The sequence below is a fragment of the Colletes gigas genome, unplaced genomic scaffold, assembly GCF_013123115.1.
Source record: "Colletes gigas isolate AHSC1104 unplaced genomic scaffold, ASM1312311v1 Colletes_gigas_Sc00005, whole genome shotgun sequence".
In the NCBI taxonomy this organism is placed as follows: domain Eukaryota; kingdom Metazoa; phylum Arthropoda; class Insecta; order Hymenoptera; family Colletidae; genus Colletes; species Colletes gigas.
In genome coordinates this window covers 6,545,578-6,568,581 of record NW_025106634.1, presented here as the reverse complement: position 1 = coordinate 6,568,581, position 23,004 = coordinate 6,545,578, and the positions used below count along the sequence as shown (strand labels likewise).

General features: G+C 46.3%; 1 protein-coding gene across 1 annotated transcript in view; it reads right to left on the bottom strand.

The window, feature by feature from the left end:
- Positions 1 to 23,004, bottom strand: part of LOC122395129 (frequenin-1) — a 39,543-nt gene extending 16,539 nt beyond the window's left edge. The window contains exons 1-2 of the mRNA XM_043392488.1: positions 22,952 to 23,004; positions 18,581 to 19,133 (exon numbers count right to left, since the gene is read on the bottom strand). Of these exons, the coding sequence (XP_043248423.1) occupies positions 18,581 to 18,644 (64 nt within the window). The 5' untranslated portion in view covers positions 18,645 to 19,133; positions 22,952 to 23,004. The remainder of the gene's footprint in view (positions 1 to 18,580; positions 19,134 to 22,951) is intronic.

The window sequence follows — 23,004 nt, the reverse complement described above, 5'->3', positions numbered from 1 at the left end:
TTAAGTTTTTAATAGCGCCATTTTACGCGCTGGCTTTGTAACGCGTTACGGAACGAGGGGAAAGTGGATTATACGCTCACAAGTCATATCGTACCGTGGAGTACGACTGAGAAAAAACAATTTTGGATAAATATTTTAACGGTTTTTTTTTTTATTTGTTACGTTGTACAAGCCTCTGAATCGCCAAATGCTTCGAGGGTGAATAAATCGAAGCTCAATGAAAAGGGAAGAGTTTCGGGGGTTATTAAATAAAATAGAGATCGTCCTGGTGTAAAAGCGGAAACGACGAGCTGACGTCATCGACGGAACCGTCCGCGAGAGGAACGTAAACCGTGGGCAGGACGGTCGAGGGTCTATATTGCGGGGTAACGATAATTTCAGCCACGTGGCCAGCACTTTATTGCCCGACGTACGGCACGCTAGCAAAATGGCTGTGCAACCGAACGAATAATTTATATCTCCACGTATACGGACAGCTGGCAATACCGGGAAACTTTGGAGTAGGTTTTCGCGTCGCGGTTTACGATCTCCGTTCGTTCGTTAAATGCCCGTCGACCAACCTCGCGTGTCGCGTGATCGTTCGCGTTCAAAAAATTTCCTCAGCGACGCCGGCTCAGCGGGAAACCGTCCGGATTAAAAACCAAGATTGTGTTACGTCTGCTCTATGATTTCCTCCAACCAACACCGGAGTCTATTCGCGCCCGCTAGAGACGTTTCGTCAAAGTATTTAACTCGAGCAATAATTATATTTTGCATAATTCTAATTTCGTCGGAGCGTCAAGATGAAACTAGTGAAATAGAGGGAAGTGCGGAAGCGAGGATTTGCTCCTCAATGTCCTTGAACCGGTGAAATATTTGGCAGGGACTTAGCAATGTAAGCTCGCCCGTCAGTCGTTTTACGGCGGGGCGCTTTAACGAAGAATTTTCGCGACGGTCGTGGAAAGTTTCGCGTTGACCGCAAAGCTCCGGTTTTCGGTCCCAGTCCGACCAATCGCTATCTCATGGCGAGGCACCGCTGGCTGGTAATTGGTTCGAGGCCAAGAAGGCTTAATTGCGCCTCGTTCACATACTCCTCCGTCCCCGCCGTCGCGCCCACTCTAAAATCTTTCCATTGTATCGCTTCCTTTTTTTCTCCGCCTCGTCCATTTTCTTCCCGGCGTTCCTCCACCGTCGGTTTCCGGTTTCGCGAGGCCCCTCTGTTTCCACGACCCCGATCTTTTCTCTCGTTCGATTCCGTCGCGTACTCTCGTCCATCGTCACCTTTCGGCGCTCCCGGTTGTCTCTCATCATCCCTGTAAACTTTTCGCAACACTCTCACGCTCCTCGTTTAACTTTCATAGGAGTTCTACGAGGAAGTTATCTTTTCCTGCCTTACGGAACTTTCAGTTTTCCTAAAACTTTCGACAGTTTCCTTCGATCCGCCTCCCCCCCACCCCCTCCCACCCCCGCCATCGTTTCCCGTCTTTATTTCCTCTCGATCGAATCGCTTTCCTCGAGCTTTTAATCGCCAATATGATTCCAGCTCGTAATATCGTTTCCGCTTTTATTCCCCCGGTGAAAAGAGTTTATCGTTCGATAGATAATAAAAGTTTGTCGCCATCCGTTTAAGCGCGATACCACGAGGAACGAAACGCCCCACTTCCCCCGCCAACTTCGTTTCTACAAACGGTCCTAAAAATACAACGCTGAGAACTATAATTTTTAATCTCGTTAATAAATTCCAATGATTTGATTTCGTCGTTTAAACGATTGAAAAAATAGTTCGATCCGGCAGAGGGGTGAGTTTCGGAAGAAATTCCACCGCCTCGAGGCGAAGGAAAGTCTCCGAAGAGAGGTTCAGAACTCTCGCGAGAGTTGTCTGTTCTTTTGTTGGCCGAAGGCTCGGAGACGCGGATGGAAGAAGTGCCATCCGAGGGTTGTTTCGAAATAGTCGGCTCGCCGTTATCATTTTCGAGGATCTCCGTTACCTCGTTTCGAGTCGTTCTTTAACGCGGGATGCCGTTTTCGCAGCTTCCACGAGCGTTTAAATTACAAAGTGCCAGTAAGGGACGAGCTGTTAGTATTTAAAGGGTAAGATTTCCCTCTCGTAAAAAGCTTTACGAGCTCCCCGGCGCTTTCTTTCGCGGTAAGGCGTCGCTGGTAGTTGAAAATACGCGGCCGTTGTTTGATACGCGCCAACTTTTCACGACCATCCAATTAATTTAACGTTTCGTCGTTGGAGGATGTCGACACGGTCGAGTGATCCGACGCGATCAACAAAAGCTCAAACGGTCGTTTTTTAAACAAGCCTTTCCATCCCGCGCGACGAGCTTTTCGTCCCTTTCGTTACTTTCGCCGTCTCGTTCTCGTCGGCTGCGGTTTCTCGTCTTTCGTTTCGGTAATAAAGCTTGGAAATCTTTCGTTCCGCGGAGCAGAGAAAAGCGGAAAGGGACGAGTGGAGGCCGTGGCGCCGAGAAGCACGGGGCTCTTCTAATCCCCGGCTCAACGACGCCCGGCGAAGAAGGGCGTCGAGGGTTTCCAGAGAAAGCTGCTGCCTAAGGTCGAGAGGATCGTTTCGGATATTCACCGATATTGCTGTCGGAGGTCTTACCCTCAGGATAACGCGTACCTCGAGAGTCGTCGAATAATTTCAAGGAAATAACGAGCTCTTCGCTAGCGACCGTGATAACGAACGGATGTAACGAATTGGCGCCCAACGAAACTCGTCCTTTTCAAGGCAACGATCGTTTACGATGCTCCGACACTGTATTTCGACACGATTCGTACCTTATATCTTGAAATACTAGTAAAGATTTTAATGGTATCCGTAATTTTGATCGAATTTCCCAGTTTCAAGTGCAGTCAAAGACGCGTTCCGTTCGTATCTAATTATTAGCAGAAAGGTTTCATAAATTAATTCCTTTCCAAACGAACTCTTCGTTCTGGAATACATTTTCTAGTTTACTTTGAAAGCCAAACGCATTCGAGATGTTCCTAGATGTTACTACGAACCGTCTTGGCAGCTTCCTATCTACGAATTGGTACATAAAACCCACTCATTTCGGAAGATATCTAAACATTTTATCGAATCATCTTACTTTCACTAAAATAGGTATCGTATCTGGCAGTGATGGCCATGGAAAGTAGCTTCGGGAGTCGCATTCATGTACTGCAATTCGCAAAGAGTTGCACTAAATATTCGAGCAGATAAAAATCGATGTTCAATCCACCGATGAGAAAATAATTTGATTAGATTTTCTATCGAACGATACAATATTATATTAATTTCAACACTGTTCGATACATTTGCACATACTTTAATTAAAGTTAAGCGTCGAGAGCGTTCTAATTAAGCTTGCTCGAATTACAAGGGTCAAATATACTTCAATGTCGTCGAATGGCCGGAGGCCGAGTGAATCAAATTTTCCATTACATCGAGCATAGAAGGTAAATACGCGCGAGGGGCATTGCAATTCGAACGAATGAAAATTTCGATGCATTAATTAAAATAACTTGTGGAAAGTTTATTGTTTGCGCGGAAAGGGGTTGGAAGGATCGACTCGTCGTCCGGCGGGCGCTGAAATTGGGAAACTTTTCAAGATCTTGCTGCGAAAAGTGTCAACGACTGGAACTTCCAGTCTAACTGGCCGAAGAAGATAGAGAAAACGTTCACGAATTTCTCACTGCGAGCAAGATAACGCCATTTATTCCCAAAGTTGCGCGATCCTTGCTCGCTGAAAAACAGAGGGGGGGAAAAAACCTAGCCTCGTGCGAGTTTGCGCAACGATAGGGAGTTTCTTCGTGGAAACGAGCTGTATTCCGACGCGTTCGCGTTACGAACGAGTGACGTCTCGCGCGGATATCCGGTCGGATGCACTACGCGCCTGGAAGCGGTTTCTCCTTTCGATGCAAAAGCCGAGACGAGAACGGACAGCCATTGTCGGGATCGTCCGCGAAGTCGAACAGGCAAACGAGTTTTCGAATCTGGGCTGCGTTCGAAGATACGTCTCTAATCTTTTCCTTTCCCTCATTATTCGTCTGCTACTCGAGAGGGACGAGTCGATGAAACTTTTAGGAGAATTTGGGTCGAATGGAAAGCTGTCTTGGTGTTTGCGAAGTTTTCCACGGACAAGTGCCAAAGGAACGTCGGCACGAGTTCGACTTACGAGACGCGTCACGAAAAATGCACACGCTATACTTGTTCTGTCTTCGATTTTCTTATCCGTTGTAATACTTTTTTTTGAAGGGGGTACAACGGGAGACAAATTGGATTTTTACTTCGGACAAAATTGTGGAATCAATTATGGGGAAAGATATCCGACGACCGAACTCATCGGTGATTTATTCCGAAACGAAGCATGTTTTTGGCTTAATTATACTTGTCGCGCGTGTACCTCGGTTTTTCTTATTGCAATTCCGATCAGAATTTATGCGTTCCGCGGCGAAGTGGCTCTGCATCGGCGCGCTGTGCAAGGAAATTGAATTTCTGAGTAAGCGTTATCCACGGTAAACTTCCTCCCTGGTTTCCCTGGTCAGGATGGATCGCAAATCGAACGATAGAGGACTTCCGTTATCGCGGGATCGACGATTTATGGCGGGATCGCGGAAAGATTGGATCGATACGAGAACTTAACGTTACCGCAAAGGGCCATATTCGAACTCCGGTAAATCCCTCTCCCCCCCGTAAATTTGCTTTAAAATTTGATCTACATTTGTTATTCGAACGCTCGGGTTTATGTTAAACCGGAATATTTGGAACAATATTTACACAGACGAACGAAATTCGTATTATCGATCGTTGTCAGAACATACTGTTTCCCAAATACGGATTATTTCAATCAGACGTTTACGGAGTTTGGTACAGCGTTTAATTTGGATCGTGTTTCCCATTCGCGGTATACAAGTTGGCACGAACACCGGGAACACACGCTGCGTATTAAGTATTATGGTACAATCAGTCATAATACGTTTTGTACAGTACCTATGAGATTTGTTAAGCCGAAACAAATATAAATCATGCATTTAAAAGATCTAGAGACATAAATATCTCCAGGTCCTTGCTCCGTGGGGTAACGTTACACGTATTTCTACTCAGCATCCTCTATGAATCTTCCGCGCCAAGACTCGTGGGCGGAAAATGCTAATGATTATTCAGACTATTCTCCCTCGTTTTGGCGAGTACACTGCGTTTGGTATCGCCATTCTGGAACGCCCTGTACAGGATTCGTAAGATCGAGAGTTTAAATACAGATTGTAGAACTAATAAATTTTCCGAACATAAAAGAAAGGATCTTGCATCCGTTCAGTCGCCATTACTTTCACTTATTCCTTGATACGAGTGCCTATTGCTGCAATTTACTTAGAAACGTCCAATATTTGGCAGTACCATGTAAAAATATAACTCTACAAATGTCCTAAGAGGAGTAATTTTGAACGGTTTCCTCCGATTATAGTTTTTAGGACCCTGAGCTTATCGTATCGTAACACCCCCAAACGCCGCTTGAATTCAAACCGGGAAGTTATGATTCGATGACATTTTGGTCCCCGGGAGTAAAGAAGGCAGGCAAGAGTTGGCGGTTCCATCGAATTTCAGGGGCGGGAAATTTCGAATTCCGCGAAGCGCGTTTTAATGACTGCGGGCGATTTAGTGGCGTTGTTTGGAGCGCAATAGCGGGGAATCCGGGACAGCTGTTCGTTCTGGGGAAAATACGGTTACAGCCAGCAAAAGTTACGCGCGCATGCTCGGACACGTACGCGGAAATTGGAAAATGCAATTGGAACGGAGCACCGCCGACGTTAATAAACGCCAATCGCATTAAACGACTCGCCGGAGCCGCCCAGTGTTTGTTGTACCTTTTCTTCCTGTATTACGGCCGTTTGGAAAAAAAAATTCTGACAGGTTTAACGACGGTGCCTCGACCCGATCGACGTTTATTTCTACGCGACGTAGCAACGATACTCGATCGAGCAGGCAAATCGCGTTATCGGCTCCGATCGAGCTCGATGGCCGCACCGCGCCACCGGATGTCGCGATAAACTTGTTTCGAGGCTCTGGGATCGGTTTCGGTTCTTGGAAATTGTTATGGAGAACCGATACTTTCGAGCATGCATTATTATTACAGTACCAGCAGGGCAATGATAATGCGATTATTCAACTTGTCTACTTTTCTTCGCGGCATAAACAGAACTGACTCGATCGCTGAATGGTTTAGGATCCTTAATCCGTGAAAACTGTAACCGGACGAACGATTAATGAATGTCCGATGACAGAATTATTCGGGATTTCCATCGGAATGGTGATTCGATGTAAACGGTATTACCGCGGGATGAAATATTAAGGGGGATTACGGGCCAAACAGGAATTAAATGCATTCCCTTTGCGCGCGATCTTGGTCATTATCGAAATATCGATCATTCGACATTTAACTTGCACGTCGGCGCCCGTTGCTCGTGGAATGCGTACAGCAACGATACAAAACCATCCCCCGAACAAAGCGCGAACGCTGTCTAGTTACGATGCAAAACTTACTCGAGATCGAGATAAACTTCAGAAAGTAATCTCGCGGCAATTCCGACGAAACGTTACAACTTTCGGGGTGTTTTCCGTCAACGGCGGCCGGCAGACTTGCTTGGAAATTCTCTTAATCTCGAAAGCAGGATTATGTTTGGAATTACGAGGGCAAGTTGTTGAAAATTTTATGTGCTCTCGTAATCCGTAATCCGTAATCCGTGATCCGCGTTTAATAAAAAAATAGTTTGAGAAAAGACTAAAGGGGGAATTGGAAAATCACCTCTTCTTAAAATATTGTTGTTGAACTTGAAACGATATAGGACTAGGATTTTTGTTAGATGGCTGTACCGAGAGACGTTTGCGGTCCATTGTTTCGAAGGCAAGGCAATGCATTTCCATGGAGTAGGCCGCGCATTCGATCAATCCTGGGTTCCATTGACAAGCCGTCGTTTATTCGTGGCGTTTCAGCAGCTAATAGTTACCGTGCCGGTCACGATGTAACGCGTCCTACAATGGTCGCATAGAGCGTCGCGATATCATCGATAACGTCGGTGTATCGCTGACAATTAAATTATCTCCATTTTCCGCGGGCCGATACACTCGGGCAAAATGGATCGAAGCTAGCAGATTCGAAGCGACGCGTCGAATTCCTCTCCCGATTAACGAGCTTCGGTCTGCGCGTGCACCGGCTGATCCATAACGGAATAAATTAACCGACAAATGGTTGGGTGTGTAATTCGAGCAAACGATTCGTCTATGCCCGAAGCAACTTGCCATCGCGTGTTGCGTCGGCGCTACGATCCATAAATCCTCGATCCGGCGACGTCACGCGTTCAAGACGGTTCTCGCCTCCAACCCTCGCCTATTTCGACGGACCAATTAACATTTCATCGGTCACAAATTCCCTCGGGAAATTCGTCACAAGTATAGAATTCCAATTTAATTCACTATCCTGCGCTTTCTCCTCCCATATGGCTAGTTTTCCAATTTCCCCTTAAATCCATCTCTTACGCTCGATAGGTGGTCTCATTTTTTCTTTTTTTTTGTCACATTTTAAATTCCAACGTATTCGACACCATACACGATACAGGAATGTAAACATAAATATAGGAGTATTGTTGAACATTACATGCATAATGCATGTACGAACGTAAACACAAATATCATAGCATAAACAGGAAATCTGGTGTACTTCGTTCGTACATATGCTTTTGAAACGCAAACATTCAATGCGAAACGAAGTTTATAAAGTGCGCAGTAATGCGCTCAACGACCAACGGTGTACATTAAACTGGAGAAAATAAAAACTTTCGCGTTTGCTTTTGTTAAACGATATCGTTTTAACGAAAATGAAAGACGCGTTGGAGGGTTGTTGACGTTTTAGCGGCTCGGTAGACATTGTCGCGGGAACACGACAGAGTAAATATTAAATTCTGTTTTGGACTTGGACAAACGGTCCCCGAAGCGCTCGAAATGTTGATTGAAGTTCATGACGATAATTATATGTCCTGTACACAAGTACTCGAGTAGTATAGACGCTTCAAAGACGGTTAAGAGGGCTCGAGCGACGTCAAACGACCCGGGGTTGTCCGAAGTCGATGAATAGCGAGGAACTCGTACAGGAAGTGCGTGGTCTCGTCTCTATCGATTCAAATGTGACAGGTCAAACGATGGCAGCCGTAATATGGCGTCGTCCAAGGCGAGGGTCGCGATGTTTTAACTATAGGCACGAACAAACGGAATATTTCTACTCAATTTCTACCGCGTTAATTAACTAACGAGTAGAAGCTCGCGCGAAACCCTCAAATCTTTAATTTAATATGTACGTACAAATGAAAAATTCTACTTAAAAGTTTCGGTTTTATATTAACAGCGATAAAACTGTGGAAAAGTTCGTTCTTAAAAATCGTGGTAAAATTTCCTAATTAAAGTCCTCATTTTTATTTTGAACCCTTGGTGTTTAGCGTCGTGGGTTGCTTCAGACATCACAGAATTATGGCGAAAGACATTCGATATACGTCGAGGTCGATAAAAAAACGTAGCCAACCGTTTCTAAACTCGACTGTTTTCCCCGACCGGCGCCACTGATTTGGCAGAAAAGCTCTTGTTCCACTGCTCGTCCGTGCGTCTTCCATTTTTCATAAATGTTACGGCTCGTTGCGGGCCCCCGGTTCCATTTTTATACTTCTGTTTACAAGAGCTTCGCCGGTAAACGAGCTATGGGCGTGAAAAAAGAATCGCGAGACAGCATTTTGCGAAAATGCGAGAGCAAGGTCGTCGACGAAATGGAGTTGTTTGTCGCGATACCTGCGTTGCAACTCGAGCAAATCTAGGCCGACCATTTTGATGCAACGACCGCAACTCTCGACGTTCCGCCGTTGCGAAAGTAATATAAATGGCTTCCCGATGCATCCCCAAATTACTGGTCGGAGGAACCGAAACAAAGGACAACGCCGGAGATTGGCAATTTTTCACGAAAATTGTTTCTACGGGTGTTAATTTATTATGTACCCTAAATATCAAGAAGCTCGCGTTACACCAACGTTCGGCGAGAACGATCCGCGGATTTGCATAAAGAGCTTTGTACACTTTGTGACACGCGTTGCCTAGAAAAGGTTGCTGGGATAGGCTTGCATAATTTTTAAGTACCTCGAGGCACCAAAGAGCTCGTTTTCCTTTGTAGCTTGCGAAACGCTCGAAGAAGACTCAAACCGGAACGCTTCTCTATGACGCAGCCAAGAATAAGGGAGACGGTTAACGCGTTCACCGCCCAACGAATTTTACACGCTTTTCCATCCACCCGCGAACGCGTTTTATGGTAATACTGCAAAATGGGATTAAACATTCTCTTTTTCTAACGTTTAACCTCGACGCTTCGAGGGAACGGTCTTCGACAAAAGAGAAATACACGCATAAGTTTGAAAATTTTGTTCCAAGTGCTTGATTTTAATATAGTTAGAGGTGACTGTCTTGTTAAATAAAATGGATTCTTTTCGGCTCGTCGAAGGAGAGTAGCGTCCTGTAAGGAGGCGCGGAGCGCAGACTCGAAGCTTCCACGGAGGGTAAACTTTCGGTTAACAAGAATTAGCATTCCCTGGCGTTAATTTCCATACTCGTAATTGCGTTACGGGTTGGAAGCAGGAGAGAAGCTGAGATCCAGGTCGCGTTGTACGCGCTCGAGCAGGAAGCCGGATGCGGTCGGTGGCTCGGTGGCACGTGACACCGAGCTTTGTTCGACCGGGAGTAAATTTACGAACGGGGGGCCCGTCTAGCGTCGCGCCCTTACGGAGGGAATTATGCCGGTCGCGTTCGCCGCGACGAATAAATCACATCCCCCTGGCGCGGCGCGCGTTGGTCGGATATTTCTGCGCTGCATTATTCTACTCGATGCGTTCCCCGCGCGAGGGTACGACACCGCCTTTGCGAAACTTTACCGCTCCCGGGTGCAGTCTGGTGCGCCGATTGTCAAGGCTGAACGTGGAGAACGCGCCAGCTGACGCCCCCGCCGCGAGAAATGTCTTTTCCTCGGGACGTGACCGAAATGCTCCAAGTTGCTGCGAAACGGCGCGCCGCGGCGTCGCCGAGTACTTCTTGGCTGTGTAAATTGCCAACGACAGGAACGTTTAAGCCCGTACGGTTCGCGCCGGGGAATGGCGGGAACAGGTGACTGCGCGGGGACGAATTTCCAAGAGGTTCTTCCGCGAGACAAGATTTTCCTTCTCCAAGAAATTTATTCGCTCGGCGCTCCAACGACTCCGTTTCCGGCTTCTCGAGGGGGGTGTAAATTAAAGCAGTGGCAGTCGCGCTCGGTCGAATCGAAAGATCGTTGTCGCGCTCGATCGTCGAGGACGCCGAGAGCCCGATTGCTCGACTCAATTAAAACCCATTAACCGAATCGAGCGCCGATAAATCGGTTCGGGCAGCCATTCGAGTCACGTCCTGGCCATATTTCGCGTTCGTTCTCCGTTCGTCCATTTCCAACTTGTCTGCCCCTCGTTATTTCGTGCAACGGATATTTGATTTTCCCACGAGTAATTGCCACCTTCCTCCCGGCCAACCCATACACGCCAATCGGCCCAAACTGTAAACGCGTCACGCTAATCTCGTAATGAAGCCATAATACTGTAAATTTTTTAATTCGACGATACAACGTAAGCTTTATTTAGGACTCCAAAATAACCGGGGATGCTTATCGTAGCAGGTTAACGATATTTACCAAGAATTCCTCGTACGGTGCTCGTATATTTCTATCGTAAAAGAATTCGCCCCACGAGGGCTCGCAGTAATATAAAGTTCAGCGAAGTTGACTCGTGAGGTATCGAGGAAGAAAATTCATAAATAAAGAAGTCGTTTCGGCAAACTTGCCAGACTAGCCTTTTATAGCGGATTCCAGTGTTAAATAAATGAAAAATTCTGTTCCTTGGTTCCTCGAGACCTTGGAGCCTTTTTTTATAAAAAGTACAAAGGATCGATAGATCAATTACAGATAGAGACACGATGCACGGAGCGGTAGACTGTTTAATGGAGCCGTTATGGCATCTGGTTTGCCAGAAACTCGTGAGCTCCCGGGATTTCCGGGGGATTTTCGGGGGTGGATTCGGCGTTCCGGCGAATCTCGTCGCGGCTCGAGCTTTAAAAATATTCCCGCTCTATTTCCCAGCGATTCTCGACATTCGTAGGAGCTCGTCGCGCTGCTTGCCGCGTATCTTCTCTGCCGGGTCGAGCACGCCTCTCTGGAATTTCGTTTTCTCATTACGCTGCGTTCCTATTAAGCCCCGGCCCCTACACACGGAAACGTCCGTCCAAACCGGCCCTCTCTGCAGTAGCCAGCTGCGCACGGTAATTGTTTGAACTCGCAGAGAAGAAAAATCCAACAGAATTTCGACCGGAGGAAGCTACGTTTCTCGATTTTCGCCGGATCGTGCAAACTTTAATAAACGCCCGTTCCCGGGCGTGTTTGTTCTCTCCACGGTTAGAACGTCGGACGTCGGAGAATCGGGCTTGCGAGGAACTGCGCCAATCTTTCCGAAATATTTTCCAAAGTCAGCCAATCGCGCGACCTTCCTCCTTCCGGGAGGGACTCTTCCGATTCATCAAGATTCCCTGTTCCGAGAATACAGCAGCACGCAACGCTCGAACAAACGACCGAGCGATTTCAACTTTTCCTTCGCAAATACGATCCCGAAACTCTCTTCGTGCCGTTCCTCCTCCGGTCTAAACTTTCGGAAGTCACGAAATCGTAATAATAATAACAATCGTAGCTACGACGATCCGGATATTCGAAAAACGCTGCTGAAAAATTCAGTTCCCAACGATATTAGACACACGGCGACCATCCGTGTTACGATCGTACTAAAATTGATTCGAACGCGGTAATTACAGCTTGACGCGTTCGGAAGACGTTGACACTGTTCGTTGGGAGGAGATTTTCGCGTTCCATCGCGCACAGGTTAGGGGGTATCGAAATTAACTGTGAGCATCCATGTCGCGGTGAAGCGCCTTGGCGCGTGAGGAGAAGATGCGTGCTGCGGCGAAGAAGGGAATGCGACGTAATGGCTTTCCTTTCAAGCGGAAATGAATTAACGTTGGTTGGGTTCAAGTTCAGTGAAACGAGTCGAGCTTCTGTGCGCCCGTCAACGTTCGGGATAATTTAGGGCTTCAACGACGCGAGCAAATACGCACGAATTTATGGAGTGACCTCAACCTTACGAGCGTGTAGGACGGATACCATCGACGATCAATTTATCGCCTTTCAAACTATACTAAGTTAACAACCGGTACGATAATCGCCGTGAACCAACCTATTTTCAACGCGTCGCTCGCTTGTCGCCGAGGCGGCCGACAAACAGGGCTCTGCGACGCTTACGAACCGTCGACGTATCGAGAACCGTCGTAAATTTTGCCTGTCGACGTTTAAAGGTCCATTTACACCTCCGCTCTGGCTATTTAAATCTTAAACGCCCTGTAGAGAAATCTGAGTTTTCGGAAGGAACACGAAAATGCGTTCGACCGGATGTTTCGCTGGGGGCGTCGAAAAATGCGTCTGCTCTGAGCATTTCCAAGGCAACGATGCCTCGGATAGTTGAAACAAACCTCGAATATGGAAAGAATGGTAAAAGGGAGTCGCGCAATCGAGAAGGTACGCGCATAAAATGGCTGAGAGTTCGTAGACGCGCGACTGATTGATCGAAGCGTGGAAAGGCATTCGGGATCGATCGTTTCCACCGCTTCGCGTGACGTTTCCTCGATGAAACGGACTCTTCCTACGTCCGGCAAACCGAATCGAATGAATAATAAGCGAAATCTTGGCTCGACGTTGACCGTGGGCGACTAAAAAAGACTGCGCTTCTTATAGCCGGCCAAAGCGCGAGAAAGAACAAACGTGGAACGAAGCGTCGAACTACGTCTAGGGTCACCTCGCCGGTACTTGTTCCAATAAATTATTTTACATATTTTACCGCCAATTTGCCGCTTCTTAGACACGCTGAAAAAGTTTAAAGTGACACAGGAATAATACTTTTCAACAGTTTTCTTTTTTTAGCCATTAACGAGCACCCCAAGCTGTGAATACATCTTCAAGTTTTGAAATTCTTACGTCGTGTACGAGACTCTATATCGAGAAATGTCTTGATTCCCATTCGATTCCTTTCTGGGTGAATGTTGCTTCGAAATTAAGACAACAAGTGCTTTTTCCAGAGCTTTGTCTCCCCGACTAATTACACAAGCGCTTGCGGTGAAACTAGCTATCTTAAAATTTCGTTACGAGCGACCATACGCTTCGAAAAGTTTCTCTCACTTTTATATAGTTTTTAAAATAGACTCGGAGTTTCGTTGCGTGAACAGTGATACGCGCGATCCATAATGGCGTTCGAATATTAAGGCGAGTCGTTGTATGTACGAACGGGAGGGGGAAAACGTGTGAACAATGAGCGAAATCGAACACGAGAGAAGAATGTTGCAGGAGGAAAAACAGACGTTTCCGTGTGATTGCTGCTCGCGGTATCGTCGTTTCGTAGCTCGGCGAAAAAAGGAAACGCGGATCGCCGGAAACAACACCGACATCACTGTCTCGAGGCGGTTAGAAAAAGGCACGAGCCGTTGAAACGAACGATAGAATACAGCAAGTACCGTAAATCTGGTGAACAGAAGCGAGTTTAAATTCGAACGGTATAATTGTTAAATATCATCGGTATTCCTGACGTTGGATTATCCAGAAAAGGATACGCACTGTCTGAAATTGCCAATTAAATTTAGCTAATTAGCAATTTGGGAGTAAGACTGTTCCTCTAACTCGTACGTAATCCTTCGTTCCTGGCAGATCCGTGCCGCCATCGCGATGCGAGCTAAACCTTGAAATACGTAGGCCGAGATGTCTTGATTATCGAGGGAATTACAATTAAACTCGTGGTATTGGTATAATTGGGCTCGTTCTTCCTTGACCAACATTAAGATTTATCCGTGCACGGAGTAATATTTGCTTCGACAATACGTGAATCGGTGTATATACATCGCGAGAATAGGAAATGCTCGGTTTAGCTTACCGTGTATCGCGAAGCCCGCAGTTTATACTCCAAATAATCGTAACTCGCGCCGTGCTTTCGTGTAGCAAGTTCCTAAACAGGAAACCTGCTCGTTTTTATCGGATCGACAGTATTTAGTGGTAGAAACGTACGGCACAGTTGCCCTTTGACCAGAGAATAGCGCGTAAATCAGGCCGAGAAAATGAACCGAACTAACGTAATTTCGTGCTAAGATCTACGGTGGGATAAACTAATAAAGCACCGACGATAACGCGGTATTAATCATGCGAACACGAAAGGAAAAGCCCCTCTCTAATCTTTACTTCTACGCGGACCAGAATCGTTTTTATCCATTCTCTTTCGTTGACGCTTAGATACATATATTATGGCTAATGGATAACAGCGTCTCTATGCGAGTGTTCCTGATTAACATTATTTACAACGCGCGAGTCCGCCTTCCCGAAACACGCTTTTCGTCCAAGCGAAACAATTTCCCATGACGATAATTTTCTGGGCCAACGGTATCGATTTTTACAGCGTCGCTATTAAAGGGTCGCCATCTTTTCGGTAATAAGAGCATTCGCGAAACGATGCTGGTCATCGCGAGCTTCAACGACGCTAGAATTTTTCAACCATACGCAACGTTCGAGAATAATCAGGAATAATCGCTGCTCATAATTAATATTCGAGTGAAAATTCGGCCACGACGAATTACCTGTTTCGACGAAATATTACCCCAAATTAAGGGGAGAACGTAAATAAGTTCTTCCCTTTATATCACCCGCAATCAACGTGGACTTTTTACGCGAGCCAATGAAACGTAATTTTGTGGGAAACTTTGTACCGCGGAGAGTACAGTTTCCGGCTGTTTTTACGCCCCGAGTTCCTCGAGGATTTGTAAAGTAACGTCGCGGTGATTTTCCCAGCGAGCGCTCGTAAGGAAGGACGACGATATTTTTTCTCGTCCGGCCACATCGAGTTTTTTTTAACGACACGCCGATTAAAGCGGGGGTTAACTTTTCCAAGGAAAACGTAGGTGTCTCGGGAAAGCTTCGAACGAGGCCAGCGTGGCGTACGCGTTCCACCGCGGGGACGGATAATAGGAGGCATTGTTTCGCGTAATAAGAAAGCTCCAGGGCACCCGTGGTCCTAAACGTCCACGGTGCACGCGTGCAACTCGACCCTCGCGTTTTACATTCGAGAGGACGATTAAGTCATTCACCAGAGCGTTTTTCAGCCGCGATTCACTCCACCGATGGAATTGCGCCAGCCGTTATTACGCCGTAATTCCATCCGTTACGGAAATCGCGTCGATTCGATATTTTCTTGTTAGCGGGCGCGTGCACTTCCGGCAGATCGAATTTTCATGGCTGGAATGCGTTAACGATCAACAGATTTTTATATCCGCGGTGAATCTATTTTATTTTCTATTTGCTCTTGCAACTGTCGCAGATAAATCTTAGAAGGTATAGTATAGTTTAGAAGGTATTTTAATTGCAATATTTTTAGGAACCAAACGACTTGGATCGTGTGTACCGTTCGGATTACCGTGCAGAAATGGTTTAATCTGACTCTTGATAAGAGGTTCTATGTATTTGGGGCAGTTTAGGAGGATATGTTTCACGGTAATTTGACAGTTGCAGATGTTGCACACTGGGAGGTCAGATTCGGAGATTAACTAAGAGTGAGTTAGCTCGGTGCCTCCTATTCCTAGTCTAGTTAGCGTTGTTTGCTACCCTTGGTCGAGATTCGCGGTTAAACTTTTGTTAAAGAACTTTGCCTTAGTTTCCCGTTGCTGGGAATGCCAAATGGAACCGCGTTTTTACCAAAGAACGTCGTTTCTCACGCTCGAACCAATAATGTCCACGTTTCTCGCGGTATTCGTGTTAACCCAAATTCCTCCACGTCCATATTTAAAATATTTCCGGTCTGTTTGCAGGGAAGCTTCTTCGAGGAGAGTCAGAACGGCGTGAAAGAAGCGCGATCGAAGGAATCCAGAACGTAAATAATGCCGAATGAAAGCGTCGACGGGTGAGATTAGGGTTCGACGCGGATTTCTCGCGTTCGAGCGAGTCATTGGCTGGCAGATCTGAAATCGGGTTGCTTAAAAGTATCTAGACCGGAAACTATTCCGCGATTCTCGGTACGGTTGCGCGGACAGGTCAGTCGGAAGAATCTCCCCCTGAATAAAACGTACCTACTATATGTATAATAGTGCACGTGCCTCGAGGAATCGCTGAAAGGATGGTTCGACAAGAATGTCTCGTTCTCTCGACGAATTACCCTCAAGAACGATTTCGTCCTGCCCGGAGAGATTCTGCGGGTACCTTTTTATCCCCGTCTTGTATTTTATTTTTTTGCGAAACGCGTTCCTTGGGCAAATCCCTCGTGCTCCATTCGGCTCGTTATTATTCCCATCGTCGCCGGAAAATCTATTCTACGCTCAAGCCACGATATCGTAGAAGCCTCCATTATCCGCGCTAACCATCGCGTAAATCGTCGGATCTACGTGTCAAATTCCACTAGGAAAAATGCGTACGGTTGGAAATAATAAATATTTCGATGGCCAGGCGTAGCGAGGCTATTTCTGGCCGGTTATAAATTCACCTAAAAATGGAATAAAGATAAGCGTATAGCAAGGAATCGAGCTGTATTATGAAATACCGTGTAATGACGGCCGACATGCGACAGGTGTACGATCGTTGGGAGTGCAGCAACCCCGGGTATAACGAGAACAATGTAAAAAGGAGAGCAGACGGAGGCCACGTAGCGACTGGTACACGGCGACGTCGAGGGTGGCCAGGTAGCTCATCGAAAATTTATGGAAATCGCGATAATGAGGAACACGCGGCTCTATTTGAACAGCGGGGCCTGATATCTGTGCATGTAGGTTCCCTGCTCGCCATTCGACGGCCAACCATCAGCTTATCCCGCTACATAGTCGCGGTCATTCTCGATTCTACCAACGAGCGACGATACAGGCTTTCGGTTGATCTTCCGACCGCGATTTACGGCGCCCCGAAATTACAAAAACACAACAACGGAGGGCCAAGGTTCCAACCTGGCCCGCAATTCCGGAAAACTGCACGCTGATAACGGAAAATTAGTTTATAACGCACGCGGGGATTTTCTCGTCGAAAATCGCAAAACCGTGACTCGCCAGCGAACCGTTTACGGCCAATGCGGGCTCCGAAAAATCCCAAAGCACATTTTCACCGATCTAGCGTGACAACCAGGGCGAGTATTCATATTTAATTCGAACGACGCTGCGTTCTTTCGATCGTGTTCAATTATCTCGAGTCTCTGAACAGAAACGACGGCGTTGGCAACGATTGAATTCCACTCGTTTCTCGTCGAAGCTTTTAAGTTTATTATGTCTAGAATTCCCTGGATTACATTTAATAGATCTTTGAGCGCTGGCATTTTTCCAGTGCCTTGGGAAATCTACAGACCCATCGGTATTCAAAATGTCCATAGTATTCCAAGACATATCTGACAAGTTATCGTTTGTTTGCGGAGACTTAACTTGGAATTTACTGGGAATCTAAAGACTGGTTCTCGAGACATTTGATGCCATTTAGGCCCGTTCGCCTTTAAAATATTCATTAAATATACATCCGTATCGCTTCACTTTTTTCAATAAAATCATCGCAATAATATTCTGTTCCGGAAAAGCAAGGAAAAGATCTCGTTAAACGCATTACGATTTTAATTCTCTCTTCGTTTGTAACGAATAAACGAAATTAAATGAAACGTTAACGAACGAGACCTCCGGCTCCGATCCGCGGTAGGTCAACGTCGATATTCTGCAGAAGACAACCGCGACTCGCTATAGAAATTCGAAACAGCTGACTCCGGTTTTACGCGCACAAACGCAGCATTTATTTGAAAATATGTCACGCGTATGACCTGAAAATCTGTTTCGCTTTCTATTTGGTAACCGTTGCGTTACAATGGCGCCGAGCGTTCTCGTTTCTCAAAGGCCCCGTCGAACTGATCCCCCGAAGCTTATCCGGCGATACTCCGACGAAAAATCTTGCTACACGTAACTCGATAAAACGACAGATTAATCCGTCGACTATCACGCGAACGAAATGTAAATTACGCGGCTTCGCGATACGCGCAACCAACGCTGCTCGACCCTTCATTCGTTATATCGATTTCCCCCTTGCTCGAACGAACAGGTGCTACAGCCTGTTGTACGGATTAGAATGCCGATAAGCGTTTCTTTTCGTGATTTAATAACCTTAAGAGCAACCCCCGACCATCCAACGACCACCTAGAATGACTGTTTCCTAAATAACTCGTCAACCAAAAATTAACAGACATTTCCATGTAAAGTATAGAATAAAAGATATTTATTTTTCAAAGTAATAAGGCAACAGACATACGTTAACGCGCGCATTTTAAAGTATAAATGGCGTTCGAATGCTCTGTTAGAAATTGTCTGCGAGGGAAGATAAGGGAAAATCGGTCGAACGATTGAGAGTCGCGAGGGAAAAGTTCCGAGGAAGGACGTCGAGCCTCCAACTAAAAGCGAGAACAACAACGAGACGAAGTCTGTACTCACAATACGTCTGGTTCATGAGTCGGTCGATGGTATCCTGCTTTAGTTTGCTATTCTTCTTGCCCATGTTTCTCGGGAGGATCCTCTTTCTTCGGTACGATCGACTGCGACACTCTGTCGCTCGTCCCTGGTCGATTCTTTTCTTCGGGTTTCGAGCGGCGAGCCTCACCGTTCGGACCGCATCGTCTTTCCGCGGATTTCGACTACCGAATTACCAACCGCGATCGATTCCGCCCGTTTTAAACGCGTCGTCGAGCCTTTTAAACTTTCACGACGATCGGATTGGCCCCGGAGTGACGCGCGACCGAAACAGACGGACTCGATAACGAACGAACAAATTCGGTTCGCGAGTCCGAGTATCGCGATCCCGCGGGAAACGATTCCCCTCGACTTTTCTTCAAGGTTACGTCGAGATGCAACCTTTCGTCCGGTTACTTCTTCTATGTGTTCCACGATCGAAGCTTCTTCGTGATCGAAACTCCGGTCTCGCTTTGGGAGTCTCTTCTGTGTCGCTTCGTTCGAAGATCTCGGGCATCAGTCCATCCTCGATAGGCGGCTGGAAAAGTTTCGTTTCGACTCCTTGTAAACGGGAATACGATTAGATTTGGCTTCCGCCGCCTCGAACCGTGTCGAGAACCACGAGGGATTCGAGCATCCTTTCAGTTTCGGGGAGAATAGGAACGCTTTCTGCGACTACGGTCACGCGTCTCTTTGTTTCGCGGGGTTTGAGAATTTCTCGAGCTCAATCGTTAACCTGGTAATATTCGAAATTGACTCTTCGAAAGACCTTTCTCGCGTCTAATATATAAAAATGGACGTTGTTCCTAACTAATTTTCAATTCAATTTCGCCACGGTTCAACTTCGGAAAGAAAGTTAGCGCGGATCGTTCGATATAGAGTGTGCCGCGAAGAAGATTGCATAGCACGACGTTGAGCCCTCTATTTCACGATGAACGGGTCTATTAAGGGTCTTAAAGTTGTAACTCGAAACGGACTATGTATACGACAAATTGATAGCATCGAAAGTACCCGCGACACCCTTTTCATGGACTTCAAATTTTCACAGATTTATTAAATGAATTTCCACGGCTGCAGCAGCTGATTACATTTTGACGTAGTCGAACGAAAGCTGGAACGGTCCTTTCAGAGTATTACCGTGCCGCTTATTCGTCTCTCTATGGCCCCTCTATGGAACAAGCGATAAATCTCTTCTTTAAGGTCGTCAAATATTCCGCCGTTACTAACTACATAGCGGGAGCGTGTAATTTTATGTAATTAATTTACGTTATCAGAGTTGCACGAACGCGAAACGCGTCGGGTAAAGCAAACTGCGAACGTCAGAGTATCTGTGAAAACAATCGATTTCTTTTGTCCGCATTTCCTTGAGGAACATGGTTTGAAAAATGCACGTAATCTTTCGCCAGAAAAATATTAAAAATTTACATAGAATATCGCTTCTAAGAATTTCATTTAACGCGTGAATGGTCAGCCGTTTCGCGTCATGGTTGTGAGAAACGATCTCAAAAAAAGGCCAGGGAACGTTTGTCGTTGATAAATGGCCCGTGGAAAGGAAAACGGCAGATCGCGAATGAAAGAATCGAGGCAGAAGCCAATTGTTCTAAACTTTAAACGCGATCGAGGATGAAATTGCAGAGAAAGACCGTCGATGGGTGATTTTGCACGATGTCGAGGGATTAAAAAGTACAATTACATCCTCGTTGTCGTACCGTTCCGCGAATCTCGTCGAAGGAGTACAATTTACCTTTTATCTCGACGTTATACTAATTCGATTTAAGCGATAGACGAGAATTATTCCCTTTGGAATCGTTTTGGAAAACTTCAAAGTTCGTATCGTGGACGATGAAAATTTTGAGAATCGTAGCTATGGAACTATTACCATTTCTCTGTACTAGCTTCGGTTCCCCGCTATTACATTAATCTCTCCGGGAATAATTGCTTGGTTACTCGTTGCATTATTCACGAACGTTTTCCCGAAGGATAACGAGATTCAAAATTGCGTAAGGCGCTATCTATGAACGATTTACATTGTAAAACGAATGTCCATTCCATTTTCGGCCACGAATCCCATAATTGCCGCCCCAACGAACAGCTCAAAAGACGAAACGCAATTACATCGATCACGATTCAACGTGTGTCGACAAAAATTCTCACGTGCCTTAAATCTCTCCTGCACCTTTTCAACTATTAACACGTAATCGACAGTCGTTGAAATTTGTATGAGAACGAAGCGTTAACGATTACCGTGGACGCGTTGGGAATGTTGCGTTCCGTTCTATCGTAACGATTTCGCGTCTAACGAGAGACTCTCGATCTAATCGAGAATTTTGCAACAACGTGCAATAGTATAGTTTAATTAGGTCTGACGTGACGGTACCTTTAAAACAATGCAAACAAAGTTCTAGTACCTTTCGCGGACGATTCGCTCGTTAAAAGCCCGAGCGCGTTGCTCGAAAGTAAACGACGAAAGCAACGACCAAATTGAATTAAATTTTTCCATTATCCGATCGAACAAACCGAAAGTAAACCATCACCGGTTAACGTGCAGGAAACAAATGAAATTTTCTCCTTTGATGGTAGCAATTACTTTCCCGAGTCTGGCATTCCATAAAATAGAACCTTGCGTGTTGCAAATAGAACCGAGTCGATCGAAAGGTCAATTTCTCGAGAGCTTTCGCGCGTAGAGAAAAATAGCCAAGGCTCGAGGAGAATTTTGGCGCCCTTCCGGTACGATGTAACACACATTCCATCGTCGATCGCTCAAGTAATTCGTGGGACCGTTTAATTTCTCGTGAAATAAATTCGACGATGCTGGTCCAATCGAAGTGTTCGGCGGTCATTGTTAAAAAGAAAATGGCATCAATGTCAAGGATAGCGCGTTGTACAAAGTGTTTTTAGAAGAACGAGCTCGAAGTAAACAATTACAGGGTGGGACGTTGATTGTTCGGTACCGTGACTCGAGCGCTATTGAATTATTGGATATTCCGGTCTGTTGGTCGATATTCCCAAAAGTAAGCACCGAGATGTCTGCTCTTGGCGCGTTTGCTAATAATTGTCGCCGAAATACTTGTAACCATGCTGGACGCGCATCGATGCTACCGACGACGACGATAAAGCAGAGGAGACTTGTTCCGACTGTTTAATAACGACTGTTTCCGAGGAATACACGGCGAAGCTACGGCTGTGTCGTTAGGGAGAGTCTGAAGCGACCTACCCTTCCGGAGGATCGTACAGAGTACGCGACGAGAGTGCTCGAGCAAGTGTTTTTTAGACGACGAAACGTAAGGGACAACTAATTGCCTGGAAGCGCGTCAATTTTTCTCGTCCAAAATAGTCGCGGCGGTCCATGTGAAAAGCACGGAATCATCGCCTCCCACGCATTATAACGATTCAACGGTTGCGGCAAAATCACACTGGCGGCACCACGTTTCCCGTCAAACAGCCAACATTTTATTTACCCACGTCGTTCGAACTCTCAAATTCGCGAGAAATTAAATGCTCGACAAAAAAAGGTTAGTACCTGACATCTGTACCGATCCACGATGCATCAAGGAGGATCAAAGAATCTCTATTAAATATTGCCTAAGAAATACAGCAACGTTATGGAATCTTACATGCAATAAATTGAGCAATTTATAAATGATATTTACAAAACGTCGGGAATTTAGTTCCGCCGGAGGGGTGAAATGTTATCCGCAGAACCGGAAATCGTATGGCGCATAGTTGCACGGGAATTACCGTCGCGTTGGAACGCGCGTGATTATTTCTCGCGCGAAGAATCCCTTTAGGCGGGATTCCCCCGGGACGACGGACACCGAATTTCGTCGCGCACTGTCCCGCGAACGCGACGGGGAACGAGCAAAGAATAATCTCGCGCTCCCAACGTTGACGTGTAACTGCTCGACAGAAATCTACGCGACCCTCGGGAGCTAAGAGCTTGATATCCGTTTCGGAAAGAGTCCGACGGGAAATTCGACGAACAACGGAACGTTTGCAGGGGCTTGCTTGTGCAGAACGTGACCTGGCGAGGACCATCCAACATCCCAGAATTCGGTCCACCGCAAACGCGACCGAAAACACGCGTGTCTCGAGCTATTCTGCGCCGTCAGGCTTCCGGTAAACCCGAATCTGAAGAAATATAGCCCAGCGAAGGGATAACGGTCCGCGACCGTACCCGGTCGAGGCCTTGCAGAGATTTTCACGGGGTCCTCCGATCCGCTTCCGTTCCCGTTCCCGTTCCCGTTCCCGTTTTCGTTTTCGCTCTGCGTTTGGCGTTTGTGTCACGCGGATTTCCCTCGCGGTTCGAGATCGAAGCCTCGGCTTCGAAGCGGCGGCTTTTCATTCATGAATCCTCACCGTCGTCAAGAAACGATCGCTAGAAAACGCGAACCAGTGACGTCATAGCGTCG